This window comes from Hemitrygon akajei, chromosome 8 (genome assembly GCF_048418815.1).
Source record: "Hemitrygon akajei chromosome 8, sHemAka1.3, whole genome shotgun sequence".
NCBI lineage: Eukaryota > Metazoa > Chordata > Chondrichthyes > Myliobatiformes > Dasyatidae > Hemitrygon > Hemitrygon akajei.
The window spans coordinates 14,580,401-14,599,948 of record NC_133131.1 but is presented as its reverse complement, the minus strand read 5'-3'; the positions used below and the strand labels follow the sequence as shown (position 1 = coordinate 14,599,948).

General features: G+C 40.7%; 1 protein-coding gene across 9 annotated transcripts in view; it reads right to left on the bottom strand.

The window, feature by feature from the left end:
- Positions 1-19,548, bottom strand: part of spata22 (spermatogenesis associated 22) — a 57,257-nt gene that overhangs the window by 24,675 nt on the left and 13,034 nt on the right. For 8 of the 9 annotated variants that reach the window (XM_073053295.1, XM_073053290.1, XM_073053292.1 and 5 more), the window contains 3 exons: positions 13,005-13,097; positions 10,350-10,451; positions 6,118-6,415 (listed from right to left, as the gene is read on the bottom strand). In XM_073053295.1, the coding sequence (XP_072909396.1) occupies positions 6,118-6,415; positions 10,350-10,451; positions 13,005-13,097 (493 nt within the window). The remainder of the gene's footprint in view (positions 1-6,117; positions 6,416-10,349; positions 10,452-13,004; positions 13,098-19,548) is intronic. The other variant, XM_073053291.1, reaches the window with a different exon arrangement.

Genomic DNA, 19,548 nt, shown 5'->3' with positions numbered 1-19,548 from the left:
AGTCATGTAGAATATCATATTGGGCTATTATATAGAAACAAAGAGCCATAACTCCTCTTGGCAATTCATACAAAAACAAGACTGGAAATTTTCTATAATTAAGAGAAAAAAACCCTACTAAACTAACCTAAAGTGCATTATGTATTTGATATAACTTCTCCTCTGATTTGTCTTCAATTTTTTTAAATTGTTACATACACGTGACACGTGACTGTGGTGTACTTGTCACGTGACAGGTGCTGAAGCTATACTGGACTTGAGGTAATGGTCTTGTGATGGTGGAGTGACGTCATTTTCCCGCCAGTAGAGGTCATGTGACAGGTTTTTTTTTACAGGGTATAAAAGGAGGACCCCTCCCTGTGAGGAGGGGCAGTTCGTGGCTGGATTTGCCATGTTGACTCCATGCCACTGCGTGATTTAATGTTATGACGCAGTTTAGTTGAAAGATGAAGTTTTATTTAATGCCTAAAGTTTAAAAGGTCATTGCCAGCAGTTTCTGTATAATACTGCTAGTTGAGAATTAGTGGAGAGTGAAGATTGGAGTTCGGGAGTTTAAAAGATCGAGGAAAATCGATTTCGACGGTGAAACAGGTTTGACCTTGTTTGATCCTCATTCGGAAGGAATTCGTTGACTGTTCTCGTGTTAATCCCTGTGAATAGCAGAAAGGATTGGGAACAGTTTTATAAAGGAAAGGTCAGTGCCTTTAAGCCGTTTCATTTAACACCTTCGTAAAATTCTTCGTGGGAAAAGTAATTCAACTAGGAATCGAAACAAGACGACGTGAAAGAGAATTTAAATCGTCTTAAAAAGTCTCTCCCTTAAATGGACTGTAAGCATTTTGAACTTTTGTAATACTACTTTGAAGAACTGTTTTTGCAACATCGCTTTAAGAACTGTTTAAGCTGCCTTGCTTTAAGAACTGTTTAAGCTGCCGCACAGCAGCTGATTTCCGGTTACGTTAGTGATTTGTTTACTTTTGGGGGTTTGTTTTTCAGTGTTTAATAAATGTTTTATTTGTTATAAAAACCCCTGCCTCACTCATATATTTATTGTTGCTTGAATCCGTAACAAAATCAATAAAAAAAGATTGAAAATGAAAAAAAAACATACATAGATACAGCTGAACAAGATGGCACTTCTCTGGAGCCAAGGTACAAAACATTCAAAATAGCAAGTAACATATTTCAAAATATCAAGCAAAGAAGCATATACACTCAAAAAAAAAGTATATATAGTCCACGACCCTGAGCGACAACGTCCAGCAATCAATGGCACAGTCTCCTGGCAGTGTACAGACACATGCAATCCAGCCTGTCATTCCACCACTTGAACACGAGAGGACAGCACCAATGGGAAAGGCCAGGCCTCAGTCAAGCTCAACCATGATGTAGCACCATGATGTGTTTCTCACCTAGTCTGCAGCAGCAGGCAAGCCCGAGGTTTGAGGCCTGGTTCTCGCTACAACTGAGGCTACACAGATCACGTCAACTGTCCCTCCACCAGATAAGGGTAACAGGGCTGCAGTAACTTACATTATCATTATCCAACAGTGTCTTGCGATCGCAAGTGAAATATCTAAGTCAATCTCCCACAGTTATACTGCACCAACTCCGATACTTCCATAATCTGCAGCCAAGTCAGCTCCTCTGACATACCAGCAGGCTCCTCTGATATCCTGATCAGCTCCGACATCTCAGCCGACCTTTTTGACACCTTGGCCAGCTGCGCCGTTGACACCAGTCCAGTTACTCTGATCAATGAGCAGCTCACTGATGGAGTAACCCTGCAATCCCCCATGTTCTTGGAGTAGAATTGTCTTTGGATTATAAAACAACAAATTTTACAAAGAAAAAAAGCACCTTTGGTTGGCTCTCTCGAGGTCACTGTGTTTGCATGTGCCACCATCTTACTAGAAGAGCATCAGAATTTTATTAAAGAAAACGGGACTCTTGATAAAAATGAGAGCAACAGCTGCAGGTATAGAGTTTTAGGGAGGGAATGCCAAAGCTGAGTCAAGGTAGTTGAAACCACTGGATGGACAATGGAAAATGAGACACAGAGAGGCCAGGATTGAATGAAAGAGGTGTCCTTCTTGCACATTTGAAGGACTGTAGGACCATACAAAGAAGAAGGAGGATGAGTTCATGAGGGATTTGAAAGAAGGATGTGGACTTTAAAACTGAGGCACCGTTTATCCAACTGCACTTGCAGATAAACGTTAAGGGCAAAAGGATATTTTTCTATCATTGCTCAGCCTGTAAAGTTTCTTCAGTGAAGCACTCTTCTCACTCAGAGTGCTTCACCGAAATCTTAATGCCATCTGCATAACCAGTTAATTATCAGGAAGATGGTAGCTTGTGGCATTTTCTTCTCAGGTTTCACCATTATCTCTTAGCTATAATATTCTGTTTAGTCTTACTCCATTAAAATGGCAAACAAGGGAATTGCTACTGGTAATCTCATTACTGTTACTCAGCACTGATTACTTTAAATGAGGTGTGGAGTTTTCCAATATTTTTTATAACCCTCTGGCTATCAAGAAAGACCTGTTCTGCAAGTCAAAAACTCATCATTTTTGGAGGTTTGTCATTATCAATCAAAGCTTACAAGCCTTTTTGTTTAACACAGGTGCAGCTTCTGTGTAATTCTCTATCCAATGACTAAATGTAGCAGTACTTTTAAATTGAGATTTTTTTTTTAAACAAAGAAATTAACTGACCCAAATGAAGAGTGGTGAATTGATGCAGTACCTTCAAAGATAATAGTAGGTAGACAGTGCCTTCAGTTTTTAAAATGAGCACACAAATTATTAAAGGGTCGATGTGGAAAGGCACAATCACCACAAACAGTTCATTAATTACCAATATTTTAGAAATTGTTAGTGAGCACTCTGGATGCAATCAACATCTGCAGAGATAGGGATTTTTGTTGATACTGTTTGCTTCTGGCACTGGGATTGGTAATCTCCCTGCGGACAATGAAAAATTAGAGCTGGTTACTCATTCTGCTCAGCATTCTGTGTGGAGGAATTAGTAGTGAACTTTCAAGAATCATTAGATTCTGGAATGGTTCCAGAGGACTGGAAAATCACAAATGTCACTCCACTCTTTAAGAAGCGGAAGAGGCAAAGGCAGGAAATCATAGGCCAGTTAGGCAGAATTCTGTGGTTAGAGTCCATTATTAAGGATGAAATTTCAGGGTATTTGGGAGCGCACGATAAAATAGGTCAAAGTCAGCATGGTTTCCTCAAGGGGAAATCTTGCCTGTCAAATCAGTTGAAATTCTTTGAGGAAATGACAGGCAGAATAGACAAAGAAGTTGTTTACTTGGATTTTCAGAGGGCTTTTAACAAAAACCATACATGAGGCTGATGAACAAGGTAGGACCCCATGGTACTTCAAGAAAGATACCAGCATGGACAGAAGATTAGAGGCAAAGAGTGGAAATGAAAGGCACCTTTTCAGTTGGCTGCCTCTGACTAGTGGTGTTCCGCAGAGGTTGGTGTTAGGTCCACTACTTTACATGTTATGTATTAATGATTTGGATGATGGAATTTATAGTTTTGTGGCTAAGTTTGTGGATGATACAAAGACAGGTGAAGATGCAGACAGAACTGAGGAAACAGGGAATTACAGAATGACTTGGACAGAATAGGAGAATGGACAAAGAAGTGGCAAACAGAATAAAGTGCAGGGAAGTGCAAGGGCATGCACATTGGTAGAAGGAATAAAGGTGTAGACTATTTTCTAAACATGGTGAATTCAGAAATGGGAGGTGTAAAGAGACTTGGGAGTCCTACTGCAGGGTGAGTCGGAGGTATGGAAGGAAAATGCAATGTAAGCATTCATTTTCAGGATTAAAATATAAAAGCAAAGATGCAATGTCGAGGTTTTATAAGTGTAGTAGTTTTTCTCCCATGTTAACTGCTAAGGTTAATAAAATTGCTTCTCTGTAATGTAAAGTAACATGGGGTCTCTGTTGTTCTCGGCAGCAGCTTGTTTTGGTTATAATTACTGATAACGGGCTTACTGTCCAATGGGAGAAGTGTTATTCTTTCTTATGTCTGGGAACCTGGGTTTTCGCGCACTTGGTCGAGCATACGAGTGAAAAGGACAGACGTGTGGGGAGCGGATGGAGTCCCAGTATGGTGGATATCGGGATTCGGTGGTTCGGAGGTTGTCGGAGGCTCGGAGGTCATTGTGGATGGATCCGGAGGTGTGACTTCCAACACATTAAAATTTCTTGTGCACAAAACTGATGAATTTACTGATTTGGCACCTTTATTTTTTTTGTTTCTACTAACCCATCATCAAGAAGTAATTATAAAGCGTAATCATTTACTTGCATATTGTGTACTGTCTAATATTTTATGTTGTGAGCTTGTACTGGGGTTCATCACACAGTATCCACACCAATGCAATTACAGTGTTGGCGGGGTCACCGCCAGTTTACTCCAGGCGAACTGGAGTCAATTGGGGGTGTAGTCACTACATAAGGTATTGATCAAATTGCATTTAGAGTATTGTGAGCGGTTTTTGGTCCCATATCTAAGAAAGGATGTGCTGGCATTGGAGGGGGTCCAAAGGAGAGTTACAAAAATGAGAGGAAAATAAATCAGCTGTAATTGAATGGAGGAGCAGACTCAATGGGCTGAGTGATGTAATTTCCTTAAGAGGAAACCTTGCCTGACAAATCTGTTGAAATCCTTTGAGGAAGTTACAGGCAGGATAGACAAAGAAGATGTTTAGAGTGGATGATGGATAGAGCTGGGGAAGAAGTTTTACAATAAGGGGCTACTGTTAAGATAGGAGCCTATCAACTTTTAGGGTTGTGATCAGGGAAATAAGCATCCATCATTAAGGACCCTCACCATCCAATACATGCCCTCTTCTCATGCTTACCATCGAGCCACCTTTTGGCCACAATTCACTCTGGATACCGGGAAGTCCCAGTAATTTTCATAAATCATGGAGGCTCTGGATTGTCTGGAGATTTCCCATTTATGCTGACCAGACTTTGAATTAAAACTACATAAAAGTGAACATTTTGTTTTCTAAATTTAATACCTGAATGAACATCAAATTATGCTTAAATCTAAATGCTTCATGATATAACCATATAACCATATAACAATTACAGCACGGAAACAGGCCATCTCGGCCCTTCTAGTTCGTGCCGAACACTTACTCTCACCTAGTCCCACCTACCTGCACTCAGCCTATTCCTTTCCTGTCCATATACCTATCCAATTTTTTTTTATGTCAAAAATGGGTTACAAAATGGAACACATATCATGGAGGACAAAATGAAAGAATGAAATTATTTTTAAAAACAGTGAGATTTAAAGTGAATGCAAACAAAAGTGTTTAAATATTCAAATTCATACCGAAGAAAATAATAAATACAATATTTTTAAAAATTACTAAAACAGCATTGAAAAAGCAAAACTGAATCTCAAGTGCTGGAAGCATGAATATTCTTGTCATTGTATGAAGTTTGTGAAATACTCCTTGGAAAATTTGAGCAACTAAGTATTTCATCAGTTGCAAAATTAACTAAAATGGTGCAGTAATTAGAAAAACAATAAGATGAAAGGCCTAACTTAAAGTTATGTATGAACTGAAGAAACCAATTTGGAAACGAAAGATGTACTTCTGCTGATTCATCTTTTAACAATCTAATCTGTAACTAAAAACTGCAAATCTGCAAAACAATATCCCAGAAGTCATACAACTCCAAAGATTTAATCCTCATCTCTATAAACACCCATTAGGAGGTGCACAAGAGCCACAAGGGAATATCCTGCACCCCCCCCCCCCCGCCCAGAGTTTCTGCACCAAAATAATGCTAGATCATTATTCAACATTAAATCTCACATGAAATGTGAAAATGTCCTATTACAGAATCAGAATCATGTTTATTATCACTGGCATACAGTATGCCATGAAATGTGTTGTTTTGTGCAGCAATGCTGTGCAAGACACAAACAATTATTAGAAGTTTCAATAAAAAATAGAGCAAAAGAATATGACCTAATTTGTAACAGAACAAAATATCCAAACTACATATTCAATATAGACAAAAACCACTTTAAGCAAAATTTATGAAGAACGTACCTGATCGACACCATCATCAGGATTATTTATAAAGTGATTTTCAGTAAACTCATTTTGTTGACTACAATAACTATTCCTTGCTATATTCTGAGGCGAATTCTTGAACTTCTGATGTATTTGTTGATAAGATTTTGTCTGTGCTTTGTAAGGGTCAGATGAGACATGTGATCTGAAAGTATCTGCCATTTTCATTTGTGAATAATTAGTGCCAGTAGTAGATGCAAATTCCTTTAGGTCATTTATTGTAGGCTTAGGATTTTCTTTCCAAATGTTTCCCAGCTGATGTTTAACACCTGTGCTAAAATTAGAAGATAATATAAACATTAAAAATGCAATTTGCAATAAAATGTGATCAACTTTGAATTTAACTAACAATGAAACCATGCTTTTTAGAAAATTTCAGTAAAATCTCTATACAATCATTGTGTGTTCTTGCAGACAAAAATCAATGGGACTTTGCTTTACTGTACACAGAATACTAAACAAACAAACAGTGGAACCATTGACCAGCTGGAAGATTACATAATGCAACCAAACAGCCAAAAATAAAGCAGAAGCAAAACAGGCAAAGTTCAAGCATTTGGTCCACAATGTGCTTTAGTGACAAATGAAATAAGCCTAGTCTGATAAGGAAATGTGAAAATATCTAAATCTCGCTCAAGTATCATACTCCCAGCATTATGATAAAAACAGTAAATATGTAAACACGAGATTCCGCAGATGCTGGAAATCCAGACCAACACACAAAGAGTGCTGAAGGAACTCTTTTTCTCCTTCCTGGGCATAACTTACTTGCATCACCATGTCCTATGCTACTCCTTCAAGAGCAAGAGAGTAACTTACATCAACAGAATCTTCCAATGTTGGATATGACCACACTAAACAACTAGATTACAAATTCTGTACGTTTTCAAACTTGGCACAGTGTAACTTATACTAACTCAACCATGTGAGGTCCTAAAGTCTGAGGGGAATTTTGACTGACTTGATCACTTGTTTCTAAATGGCATGTTTACCTCAAGGGGTGTATCCTTAGCTGACAAGTATGCACAATAATATAACAAAATGATTATTGCACCAAAGAGAAATACATTGTGGAAAACTGTCCACAAAATATTTTTGTATTCTGAATAAACTATACACACTTTCTTGTTTCCTTTTTACATAATAAATTGTTTGCAAACATTTAGCTTTCTGCTTTACATGCCTTTAAGCAAATGTCATAGGAAATGTTTAAAAGTATCTCAAGAACTTGTTGGAAATCTTTTATATATACATATAAAAAAACACTGGCCAGCTTTTAGCTGTACTTTTTGTCCAAATCTGCCAACTATTCTTTCTGAAGATCAAGGTCTTTGAGAAGAGATCAAATAGAATGGTACCCCAAATAAAGCATATCATTTAAGTGAGGAGGAGAGAAGTAGGGATTGTTCTCCTTATGGCAGATAAAGTTAAGGGAGAATTTAACAGAAATTGTCAAAATTATGATAAATAAGTAGTTCTGTTTTCAAAGGGTTTGTAAACAGAGGGCATGATGTTGCATTAATTAACAAAAGAAGTGTATGAGGCTAGTCTTGATTTACAAAGTGAAGTGACACATTTACAGATGGACAAAAGCAAAAGCCAATTCAACAGTCACTTTTAAGGGAAATTGGATATGCATAAAGAAAGAAAGATGCAAAACTTGAGACTAAATGAATAGGCTACTTAAAGAGGCAGCACTGCCTTAATGGGCTGAATGGATTCTTTGTGTTGTACGAGTCCACAATTTCTCTGTTACATAAATATAAAGCTTGCTGATTAGAATTGGTAATTAATTTTAGTTCACAGTTTAGCTATATTAAAGCAATGTGTAATGTTTACTCCATTTACAGCCCTCTCCAGCTGAGTTGATGTGAGATGTTATAATTAAACTGAGGGTTTGGGGTTAACTGCTTAGGGCAACAATATTGAACGAGGCAACCAAATAATTTGAGCACAAATTCAAAATTAAGTTGTGAACAGCAACCCAGGAAATAAGTCCTTCTGCGGTCAATGAATTGCCATTGAGCATTTTAATAATCATACTAAGCATCATAGAACAGGAATACTTCAAACAGATTTTCTTTATTTTATTCTCCCTTTTTATGGCTGCAGATACTTATGAAAATGGAAAGTGAACAGTACCAACAAAGACAATGTAGCTGTAATTAAAGCATTATTCACCTTATTTTAATATATGGGAAGAAGCCATCCAGCCCTTCTACACTTTCCTCTTCAATTAGATAATGACTAGACTGTAACTTACCTCCATTTAACCAGCTTGGTTCTATATCTTTTAATAACTTTGATGAACAAAAATTAACCCTAGTTTTACAATTTGAATTGACTTAGTCTTAAGATAATATGGTGAATACAGTTGGATACGTAAAGTATCCTACTGCATTCAGCATATAAAACATCCCTATTTTCCTCGAGACTTTTTCTTTCAAAGATCATGATTCATTCTGGGATAAAGTTCTACATGTACTTGGCAAATAATCATTATTTTATGCATTAACACAAGAATTTCTGCAAATCATAAACACAAAAGATTCTGCAGATGTTGGAAATCCAGAGCAACACACACAAAATGCTGGAGGACCTGAGCAGGTCAGATAGCATCAATGGAAAGGAATAAACAGTTGAAGCTTTGGGCCAAGATATTTCATCAGGACTGAAAAGGTAGGGGGAAGAAACCAGAATAAGTAGGTGAGGGAGGGGAAGGAATAAAAGCAGGATGTAGATTGTGAGACTGCTTTGTCGAGCACCTTCGCCCCTTCCACAAAAAGCAGATTTCCCGATGGCTAACCATTTTAATTCCCATTCCAACATGTCACTCCATGGCCACCTCTACTGCCACGATGAGGCCACTCTCAGGTTGGAGAAGCAATACCTTATATTCTGTCTGAGTATCCTCCAACCTGATGGCATGAACATCGATTTCTCCAACCTCCCCCTTGCTTCTTCTTCTATTCCCCACTCTGACTCCCTCCTTACCTTTTCTCCTCATTTGTGAAAATTTCTCTCACAATCCATTCTCCTCTCCCCAATTCTCTCTTTTCCAGCACTTTATGTTTTCCACTTGGTGCCCTCCCATCTTCTTCATCCCCGCTGCCCCACCCATCAGGTTTCACCAATCACCTTCAAGCTTGTACTCCTTCTTCTCCCCAACCTTCTTATTGTAGCTTCTTCCCCCTTCCTTTCCAATCCTGATGAAAGGTTTTGGCCTGAAACATTGACTGTTGATTCATTTCCATAGATTCTGTAGATGCTGGAAATCCAGAGTAAGTGTCCAGTCTGCATGACTATCAGGTGGCTCTCTCTTGGAGCCAAATCTGATCAGAAAACCAACAAAGCAGAAAGTGCTGAAAGAATTCAGACAGTATCTATGGAGAGATAAAGAGTCAATATGTCAGGTCATTGATCTTCTTCACATGCCTGTCATACCGAACTTTCCCCCCAATATTTTTGTTTTAGTTTCAGATTTCCAATGTTTTCAGTTCTCTCAATTAGATATTCTTACACCACTGAAATTGTACACAGTCAAATTTCCAAAGAAGGCAACAGGTAACCAAGTACAATGGGGTATCCAGATATTTTTCTCGTCATCTGTCCAGGGATGCTAAAATCAACACAATGTCACTCAGTTAAAACAAACTAATCAATAAGAATGAATTAGGTTGCATTTACACAAAAGCTTTGTGATCTCATTTTGTTTTAAATATCTCAAGCGCAAGTAAATCACTTTAAAATACCATCACAGTTGAAAAGTAGGAAAATAACTATAGATCAAAACCAGACCATTTGAGAACTCATTGGTTTAGTATCACAAGAGTACAGATATATTGGGAATGGCCTTGGAAAATCTAATTAAGACAGAAAAATTGAATTTTTAAAAAATCATATAGAAATATATACATGTTACAGCAACATTCATGCTTATTTTAGCATATGCAAACTTCTATCTCAGATTGTGTAAATTCACCATCTACACAATAAACTTAACCACTTCAAATGAGTTTCAATATAGGATCTTATAAATGATGGAACAACACCTTGGCTACATGAAGCCTCAGAACACTGCTTCATGTCAGAATGATCTCTGAAGCCTGAGAAGACTCATTCCTGTCGAAGGATGTTCAATGTGAATAATGATTTTTAAAAAGTAAATTATATTAACAGGTGTCAGCTACACTCTATAATTAACTTACTTCCAACTGGTTTTATTGCTTTGCCCTGTGGTGTTGGATCCACTTGAAAATTGCTTGTGCTCCTGCCTTTGTTGTTGATGAGGTATTTGCTGTTGAACCTGGCTACAAGTGACCATTTTGTGTGATTACCACCTTACTTACAATATTCTCTTATCAACTGAATTAATGCCCCATCATTAATTAATAAATAACAAACAAGAGAAAATATACAGATACTGGAAATCCAAGCAACACACAAAATACTAGAGGAATTCAGCAGACCAGGCAGCATCAATAGAAAAGCATAAACAGTCGACATTTCAGGCTGAGACTGATGAAGGGTCTTGGCCCGAAAGGTTGTCTGCTTACTCTTTTCCACAGAGACTATCTGGTGTGCTGAGTTCCTCCAGCATTTTGTGTGTGTTGCATTAATTAATAAACATGTGATTGGTAATTTGCTATCTTCCGTAACTACCTTTGCACAGAAAAACTGAAGTACTTTCACATGAAGTTATTATCAAAAATCATCCAATTTATGTTTTCCAAAGCACCAATATAACTCAAGTTTCAATAATTATTATAAGTTTTCATGCCTCATAGCACCATCCTACTCCATCATATCAGGTAATGAAGTTTTTTTTATATATCAATATTACAAGGTAATCTAAATTCTAATTAGAACAGAAAATATAAAACTCAGTCATAATGCCAAGAAAAAGCATGTTCACTACCTGTTATAAAAATAACTATTTGTTCCAGCATTTTACTATCACATAATGTTACATTTTTCATTTCAATTTACATTTATATAGAACATCAGTGATGACACTTGTTAGATATTAATGGATACATAATGACCTTTATGAAAGATGAACTATCTGCTAGTCTGGTCAGCAATGTCAAACGCTTTAAATGCCTTACAATCTCTTAATGTTGCAAGCAATTTTAACATCAGTTTGTTAATGATATTAAGACGAGTACAAGTGCGTCTAAAGCAGAATGCAGAGATTCTCAGGAAGCTATAGGCAGATTAAATAAATGGGCAAGACATCTGTGGAGGATGTGAGGTCATAAAATAAACAGAAACAGTATTCTTTAAACTGCAAAATGGTGTCCAGATGTTGGAATCTGAGCAAAATAAAAGTTGTATCTGGACCCACCACTAGTGGTATCTGCCCTTTCCTTCCTTTTCCATTTTCCGCAGGAGTCTCCATGACACCCTAGTCTCTCCATCATTCCCTGGTCTACTCATCCCTACCCATCCAACCCTCCTCACCCTCTGGTACTTACCCCTGAAATTGTAGGAGGTCAACATTTGCTCCTCACCTCCTCCCTCACTGCCACCCAGGGATCCAAATGCTCCTTCCAGGTGAGACAGAGATTCGTGTGTACTTGTTTCAATCTTGTCTATAACATCCAGAGTTTTCGTTGTGGCCTCCTCTACATCAGAGAGTCCACCTACACTTTCTCTGCAAAGTGACTATCTTGTTTCTGGTTGCATGTCACTTTCCTATCTGCTCGCAGACTGATGTCTATCCTTGGCCTTCTCCACTTCCATAGTGAGGGCAAACACAAAACTAGAAGAACAAAACCTCACATTCTACTTGGGTAACCTAATGGTATGAACATTTGGTTTTCCACTTTCAAGAACGCACACCCTCAACTCTCCTTTTCCACCTAGATTCTCTCTTACCTATTTACATCTGTTTATCACCCTCACTTTTCAACCTGAGTTTCATCTCCCCTACCCTACCCTTCCTATTCCCTCCTCCACTTGGTTCCATCTGCTTATCTTTCCTCCTTTATCTGGTTCCAATTATCACCTTCCAGCTTCCATTCCATCTTCCTCTCTTATCTCTCCCAACTGGCTCCATGTGCCCATTGCTTCCTGTTTTATCCTTATCTGATTCCACCTCTTACCCACCAGCCAGTCCATTATCCCCCACCTCATCCAGTCCTACCTAGTATCTATGAGGCTGTTTCACTCCTCCCTCTTGGCTCTTTATACTGGTTATCTTCTCTCCACAATCTCAGTCCTGATGAGATTTTTTCATGTGCCCTCTGTCTCAGATTTGGAGGGGAACCAATTGTGATTGTGGGAGGATAGGAACACGTGCAGGAAATGGAGAAGATGTGGGTGAGGGCAGTATCAGCTGTTTACTGATTCTATGGGATTCTGTGTCTGAGAGAGGTGCAAAGTCTCAGTCACTGAGTATATTTAATGGTATAGAGTAAGTGAGGAATAGTGGTACTGATGTAAAATATTTGCAATGATCTTACCGAATGTCTGGTAGTCACAGTAAGTTGAGTAGACTGAATATAATAATAAAGTGATTATCATTTCAATAAGGCAAATTAAAACCAACACTGCCCAAGCTTTAGTTTCAAATGAACGTTTGATTTTGAATCTGATTAAAATTCCTAAGAGGAAAAACATGTTGTCATCAGCTCCTTGGCAGAGAACGTCTAAAATCAGTGCCAAAATACCTGACGCTAAAGACAATTGTCAATAACCAACAGAAGATAGTGGAATCCATTTCCAGCATTTGGACTATTTTCTGACCACTCTCTTCAAAGGGACAGAATGATCCTTATCTCTATAAATAGGGTGTTCAATACCAAATTTTCTACCAGCACCTGATACAGTCAACTTCAGTGAAAACTTAATTCACTTACTTCCAGCTGCTTTGCCCTACAGCATTAGATCCATAGGAAAACTTCCTGTATGCCCGAGCTTGTTCATGTTGTGGCTCATGTTGCTGAGGTTGGCTAAAAGGAGCATTTTAAGTAATTAACACTTAGTTTGTTAGGATATAAAAATACAGAAGAGAATAAAGTCTTTAAATAGTTCATCTTATTTCCCATTATCAGTGTAATATATCAAAATCTGAGACAGAGGGCACATGAAAAAATAATAGTTTCAGTAGGTCAGATTGTGATTGGCTCACTACCATTCACCACACCCTTTATTTATGGCTGCATGCTTTAGCTCTGGAGTCAGACATATTCTGGATGTCAGATACCAGTTCATCTAACCTCCTATGCCATTGGAATAACCACCAAGTCCAGAATGTATTCATTATGCCAACAATGGCTTGTGGTGAAAGTAGTACTCTAATCATTTGAGAGCAGCTGTCAAGCTTTATTCAAATGGTAGGGACAGCAAAACATTTTTGGAGGGGATGGTGAAAGCATGGCAGGGGTTTGAGTTAGGGTCAGGGAAGGAAAGAATTTTGACGGAGGGAACAGTGAAAACATGGCAATTTTAGCTCGTTTTTTTTTTCTCGGTTTTAAAATTTACTATATTATTGCTTTTAACCAGCATAAGTTTTTAGCTTCATCTCCACCATATCTGTTCACAGGATGTGACTTTCCTATCCAGGAAATCTTCAAAAAGGAAGATCCTACCACCAAACACACTCTTCACAGCCCCCCCCCAACCCACACTTTCTGCTTTCCACAGGGATCACTCCCTCTGTGATTCCCTTGACCTTGTCCATTCATCCCTCCCCAACAATTTTTCTCCTGGCACTTAACCCTACAACAAAACTACACCTGCCCATTTACCTCCTCTTTCACCTCCATTCAGGGCCCCAAACAGTCCTTCCACATTAGACAACACTTCACCTGCAAATCTGTTAGGATTGCCTACTGTATCCAGTGCTCCCAATGCAGCCTTCTCTACAGTGATGTGATTCCATCTAGAATGGGTGTTTATTTTGTTGAGCACATTCAGCCCATTCACAAAAAACAGGAACTCCCAGTGGTCAACCTTTTTAATTCCAATTCCCATTCCGTGATTTTGGTCCATGACCTCTTCTACTGCCACAACAAGGACATTCTCATTTTGGAAGAGAAATAACTCATATTCCATCTAACTAACTTACCATAACTTTCACCTTCTTCTTCAATTACCCACTCCTACCACCCATCTCTTCTCTTCTCCTCGCCTACCTATGATCCTCCCCCACCATGCCACAGTGCCTCTCCTTCTTCTCTTTCTCCCATCAGACTCCTTCTTCTATAAAACCTTTATCTTTTCCACCTATCATCTCTCTGCTTCTTACTTCATCCCCCCTCCCTATCCACCTGGCTTCACCTATTACCTGATAGCTTATATTCCTTTCCTCCAACCAACCCCTACCCTCTTATTCTGGCTTCTTTCCCCTTCCTTTACATTCATCATGAAAGGTCTCAGCCTGAAACGTTGACTGTTTATTCATTTCTATAAATGTTGTCTGAACTGTTGAGTTCCTCCAGTATTTTGAGTGTTGCTCTGGATTTCCAGAATTTGCAGAGCTTCTTCTGGTTATGTTTTTAGCTTTTTATCTTTAATTATTTTGGAAAAAAAATCAATTTCAGGTGTATTTAAGTAGTTTAGAATGTGGATACTTTGACAGCAGTTAGCAAGTGCACCCAAGTCCTTGTATAGTACACCAGTTAACTTGCAGATAGAGTTGGTGGTGAGGAAGGCAAATGCAATGTTAGCATTTATTTCAAGAGGTCGCTGGTGAGGCATCACCTTGAGTATTGTGAACAGTTTTAAGCTCCTCATCTAAGAAAATATGTGCTGGCATTGGAGAGGGTTCAGAGGAGGCTCACAAGGGTGATTCTGGGAATGAAAGGGTTATCATATGAGGAACGTTTGGTAGCTCTGGGTCTATACTTGCTGCAATTTAGCACGATGGAGGACAACTCATTGAAACCTTTTAGATGTTGAAAGGCCTCAACAGAGTAGATGCGGGAAGGATGTTTCCCATGGTGGGGGAAGTCTAGGACAAGGGGGCACAGCCTCAGAATAGAGCAGCGTCCATTTAAAACAGAGATGCAGAGAAATTTCTTTAGCCAGAGGGTGGTGAATTTGTGGAATTTATTACCACAGGCAGCTGTGGAGGCCAGGTCGTTGGAAGTATTTAAGGCAGAACTTGGTAGGTTCTTGATTGGACACAGCTTCAAAGATTATTGGGAGTGGGGCAGAGGAGGGGAATTAGGGATCAGCCATGATTGAATGGCAGAGCAGACTTGATAGGCCAATAGCCTAATTATGTATGTATATGACAGAGAGGGGGGAGAGGAGGAAAGGGGAGAGGGAGAGAGGGAGAAGGGGAAGGGGAGAGGGAGAGGGGAAGGAAGGAGGAGGGGGAGAGGGGAAGGGGAGAGGGGGAGGGGAGAGGGGTGAGAGGGGAGGGGAAGGGGGAGAGGGGAAGGGAGAGGGGAGGGGAGAGGGGAGGGGAGAGGGGAGGGGAGGGGGGAGGGGAGAGGGGAGGGGAGGGGGAGGGGAGGGGGGGAGGGGAGGGGGGAGGGGAGGGGAGGGGGGAGGGGAGAGGGGGAAGGGGAGAGGGGAGGGGGAAGGGAGGAGGTGGGAAGGGAGGAGGGGGAGGGGGGGAAGAGGGGGAGGGGGAAGAGGGGGAGGGGAGAGGGGGAGGGGAGAGGGGAAGGGGAGGGAGAAGGGGAGAGAGGAGGGGAGAGGGGGAAGGGGAGGGGAGGGAGGGAGAAGGGAGGGGGCGAAGAGGAAGGGGGGGCAGAGGGGGAGAGGGGAGGAGGGGGAGTGGGGAGGGGAAGGGGAGAGGAGAGGGGGAGTGGGGGAGGGAGAGGGGAGGGGGGGAGTGAGGCAGGGGAAGGGGGAGAGGAGTGGGGGAGGGGAAGGGGAGAGGAGGAGGGGGAGAGGGAGGGGGAGGGAAAGAGGAGAGGGGAGGGGGAGTGGGGAGGGGAAGAGGGGAGGAGGGGGAGTGGGGGAGGGGAAGGGGAGGGGAGGAGGGGAGGAGGAGGGGGAGAGGGAGGGAGAGGGGGAGGGAGAGGGGGAGGGAGAGGGGAGAGGGAGGGAGAGGGGGAGGGAGAGGGGAGAGAGGAGAGGGGGAGGGGGGGAGAGAGGAGAGGGGGGAGTGGGGGAGGGGAACCCCAAATTGGGTCACAGTGTCATTCTATTATTTAAACAAAGAGAAAGATACTTCTGGAAAATGCACACAAAATGTAGTACATACTGTCAGAGAATTAAACTGGTAAAACTGCAGAACTTTTTAGTAGAGGATTAAAAAAAGGCTCTGATGAATTATGACAATTGATTTACTATCCAGAACTTTCCATTTCAAATATCCAGTATACATACATTTTCTCAAATTCTACTAAGCTATTGCAAAGATAACCTTGCTGGTTTCACAATTTTTGTCACTTGACTAACACCAGGACAAAGTATTTGTATGTTTTCTCCAATAGCATATTTATATAACCCCTGATTGTTATTTTGTCTTATCAGCTAATTGCAGACAGGCCAAAGGCCTCAAAGACAGGCTCTCTCCTGCAAAATTTTGAAGACTATTAACAACAAAGATCACTTGGCTGGATTTATTCTACAGAACTCTATACTACAAGTAACCCTCAAAATAAGTGTCCAGAACACCATTGTATACCAGTCTGGAAACTATGTGTGGCAATTTACATAATTAAGTCATGTTTGGGAAAATTGGCTCCACACCTAAACTCTTACTTTTTTGCATGTATTTTTTTTGTACTTCAGTACTTTTCTGCATTACCCCATTCTGTATTTTTACAAAAGAATGTTTCCATTTGTATCACAGTTTCCTCTCTGCGACTAATAATTCAACAATAACTTAAACCCCTCAGAATAAGGAAAAGTTACAAACGAGGAGATAAAACAATATGTAAATAGTTCTTTGGGTCTTTAGTGTAAACATATCTCCAACATGAAGCAGCAGTTATTGAGCACAAGCTCTAGACTGAGTCTAATATGAAGTGTTACGAATGTGGAGCAAATCTGATGGGCAGAAGGGTCCTGAATCGCCAATGCCCCCCCCCCCCCCCTTTCTGAGAATCATAAGATCGCTATTATTTCGGGTCTGAGACCCGAAATGAGAGAGATACACAGCATGCCAGGAAATGAGAGAGAGACACACAGAATACACAAGGTTTGGAATGTCTCCTGACATAAGCGGAACGGAACCACTGACTACTGCTATTGTCTCTTGGAAAAGGAATTGTGTATTGAGTACTGTACTATTCATCGAAACCCCTCAGGGGACAACCAGAGTGGTCTGGTTGAGGGATTGCATCATCCCAACCTGATTGACATCTGAGACCCCATGAGTGAGGATAAAAGAGGGGTCTGGGGAACACCCCTTTAGACGCACCAGGAGAAACGCTAGAAATCCAGTGACAGCGTTTTATAGCGAAAGCCAGTGGGAGCTCGTGTGCTTCCTCCCTTGCCTGGGTGGCGGGGCTCATCACGGAAGAACGGTTTAGCTAAAGGAGAGGTCACACTTGAACGGACAAGACAATGAGACACCTGACGGATCGAAATCATAAAGGAAAGTCGGCAAGTTTTTCTCTTTCTCTCTCTCTCTCCAACAATTGCAACACAGCGACACCCAAACGACGGCAGCCTGTGTGAACTGCAGCGAACTTTATATTTCCATCGGACAATTCATTATCCCCTAGACAACGATAGAGCTTATTTCTTATTGATTATTATTATACCCGCACTTTTAGGTTTAGTATTGACGACGTATATTATCTGTATATTTGCATTGATATTATCTTTGTGTACTTTTGCTAATACTGTTAAAAATAGTATCATCAGACTCCAATGGACATCTCTATCTTTGCTGGTAAGTAACCCAGTTACGGGGTTCGTAACAACTTGGGGCCTCATCTCAAGATTTGATACCAAATTGGAGGGCCAGTAAATTGGGCTTTTAAGTCCAAACTTGGATCTGGTTGCACAGGTAACCAGATGGGAAACCAGCAAAGATGGACGTAGACGAATTTATAAAAAACCCGACTCCGGAGGCGCTAGAGGCTGCCACAAAGTCGGACTTGATAAATATTGCGAAAGGACTAAATCTCGCAGAGGTGAGGTTGTCAATGAAAAAGTGGGAGGTGTGGAGGGCCAATAACACAGTATTATATTGTGAAGAATGTGTTTTCCGCTGAGGGTATTGGAAAATATCCCTGAAAAGGTACCAGCTAGTGGGACGGCTCAGTTAGAGTTGGAAAAATTAAGGTTGGAGCATGAAATTAAGTTTAAAACAGCTGGAAGCAGCTGAAAAGGAGAAGGAAAGAGCTGAAAAGCAGAGGGAGCATGAGCTCCAGCTAAGGAGTTAGAGGTGAAAAGGAAAAGGAAAGAGCTGAAAAGCAGAGGGAGCATGAGCTCCAGCTAAAGGAGTTAAAGGTGAAAAGGGAGCAGGAAAGAGCTGAAAAGCAGAGGGAGCATGAAATTAAGTTAAAACAGCTGGAAGCAGCTGAAAAAGAGAAGGAAAGAGCCGAAAAGGAGAAGGAAAGAGCTGAAAAGGAGAGGGAGTATGAGGGGAAGGAGAAACAGAGGCAACATGAGCTGGACCTGGAGAAGTTAAGGAAAGAGCGAAGAGTTCAAGGGCCAGACCGAGAGGAGAGATTTAATGTTAGTAGGGAGTTTAGGGTTAGTATCTCCATTCGAGGAGACGGATGTTGATAGTTATTTCCTGCATTTTGAAAAGGTGGCAGTGAGTCAGAAGTGGCCCAGAGATCAGTGGGTGGCGTTGTTACAAAGTGTGTTAAAGGAAAGGCACAACGGGCATATGTGGCGTTGTCTATGGAGGAGGAGGAGTCTGAGAATTATGAGTAAGTAAAAGAGGCCATTCTTCGGGCCTACGAATTGGTACCTGAGGCCTATAGACAAAAGTTCAGAAATTTAAGAAAGTGTGGAATCAGACGTATGCAGAGTTTGCCTATGAGAAGGGTGTGCTCTTGGATCGTTGGTGTGCAGCAGAAATGGTGGAAGAGGATTTTTGGCGTTTAAGGGAGTTAATTCTGATTGGAGGAATTTAAAGGTTGTGTTTCGGATGATATCCGGATGTATTTGAACGAGAAGCCGAATAAGTCCATATCCGAATTTGTTAGGTTCGCAGATGAATATGCCCTAACCCACAAGACAAAGTTTCCTCGAATAAGAGTTACCAGAAAGACCGTGGGAACGGGTAGAGAAAGCCCGCCGGCTGAGGCAGAGATTCTGCCGGGAGCTAGTGGTAAAAATAAGGAGGAAGAAAGGCAAGACGGCAGGAGGGGTCCTGGCTTGACCTGTTATAATTGTGGAAAGGTGGGTCATATTGCATCTAAGTGCTTTGCTCCGAGGAAGGAGACAGGAAAAGGGAAAGCAGCAGTCCCTACAGGATGTATTGTGTTGATCAGTAAATCAACGAGAAAGCCCCAGGTAGATAGAATACAAGAG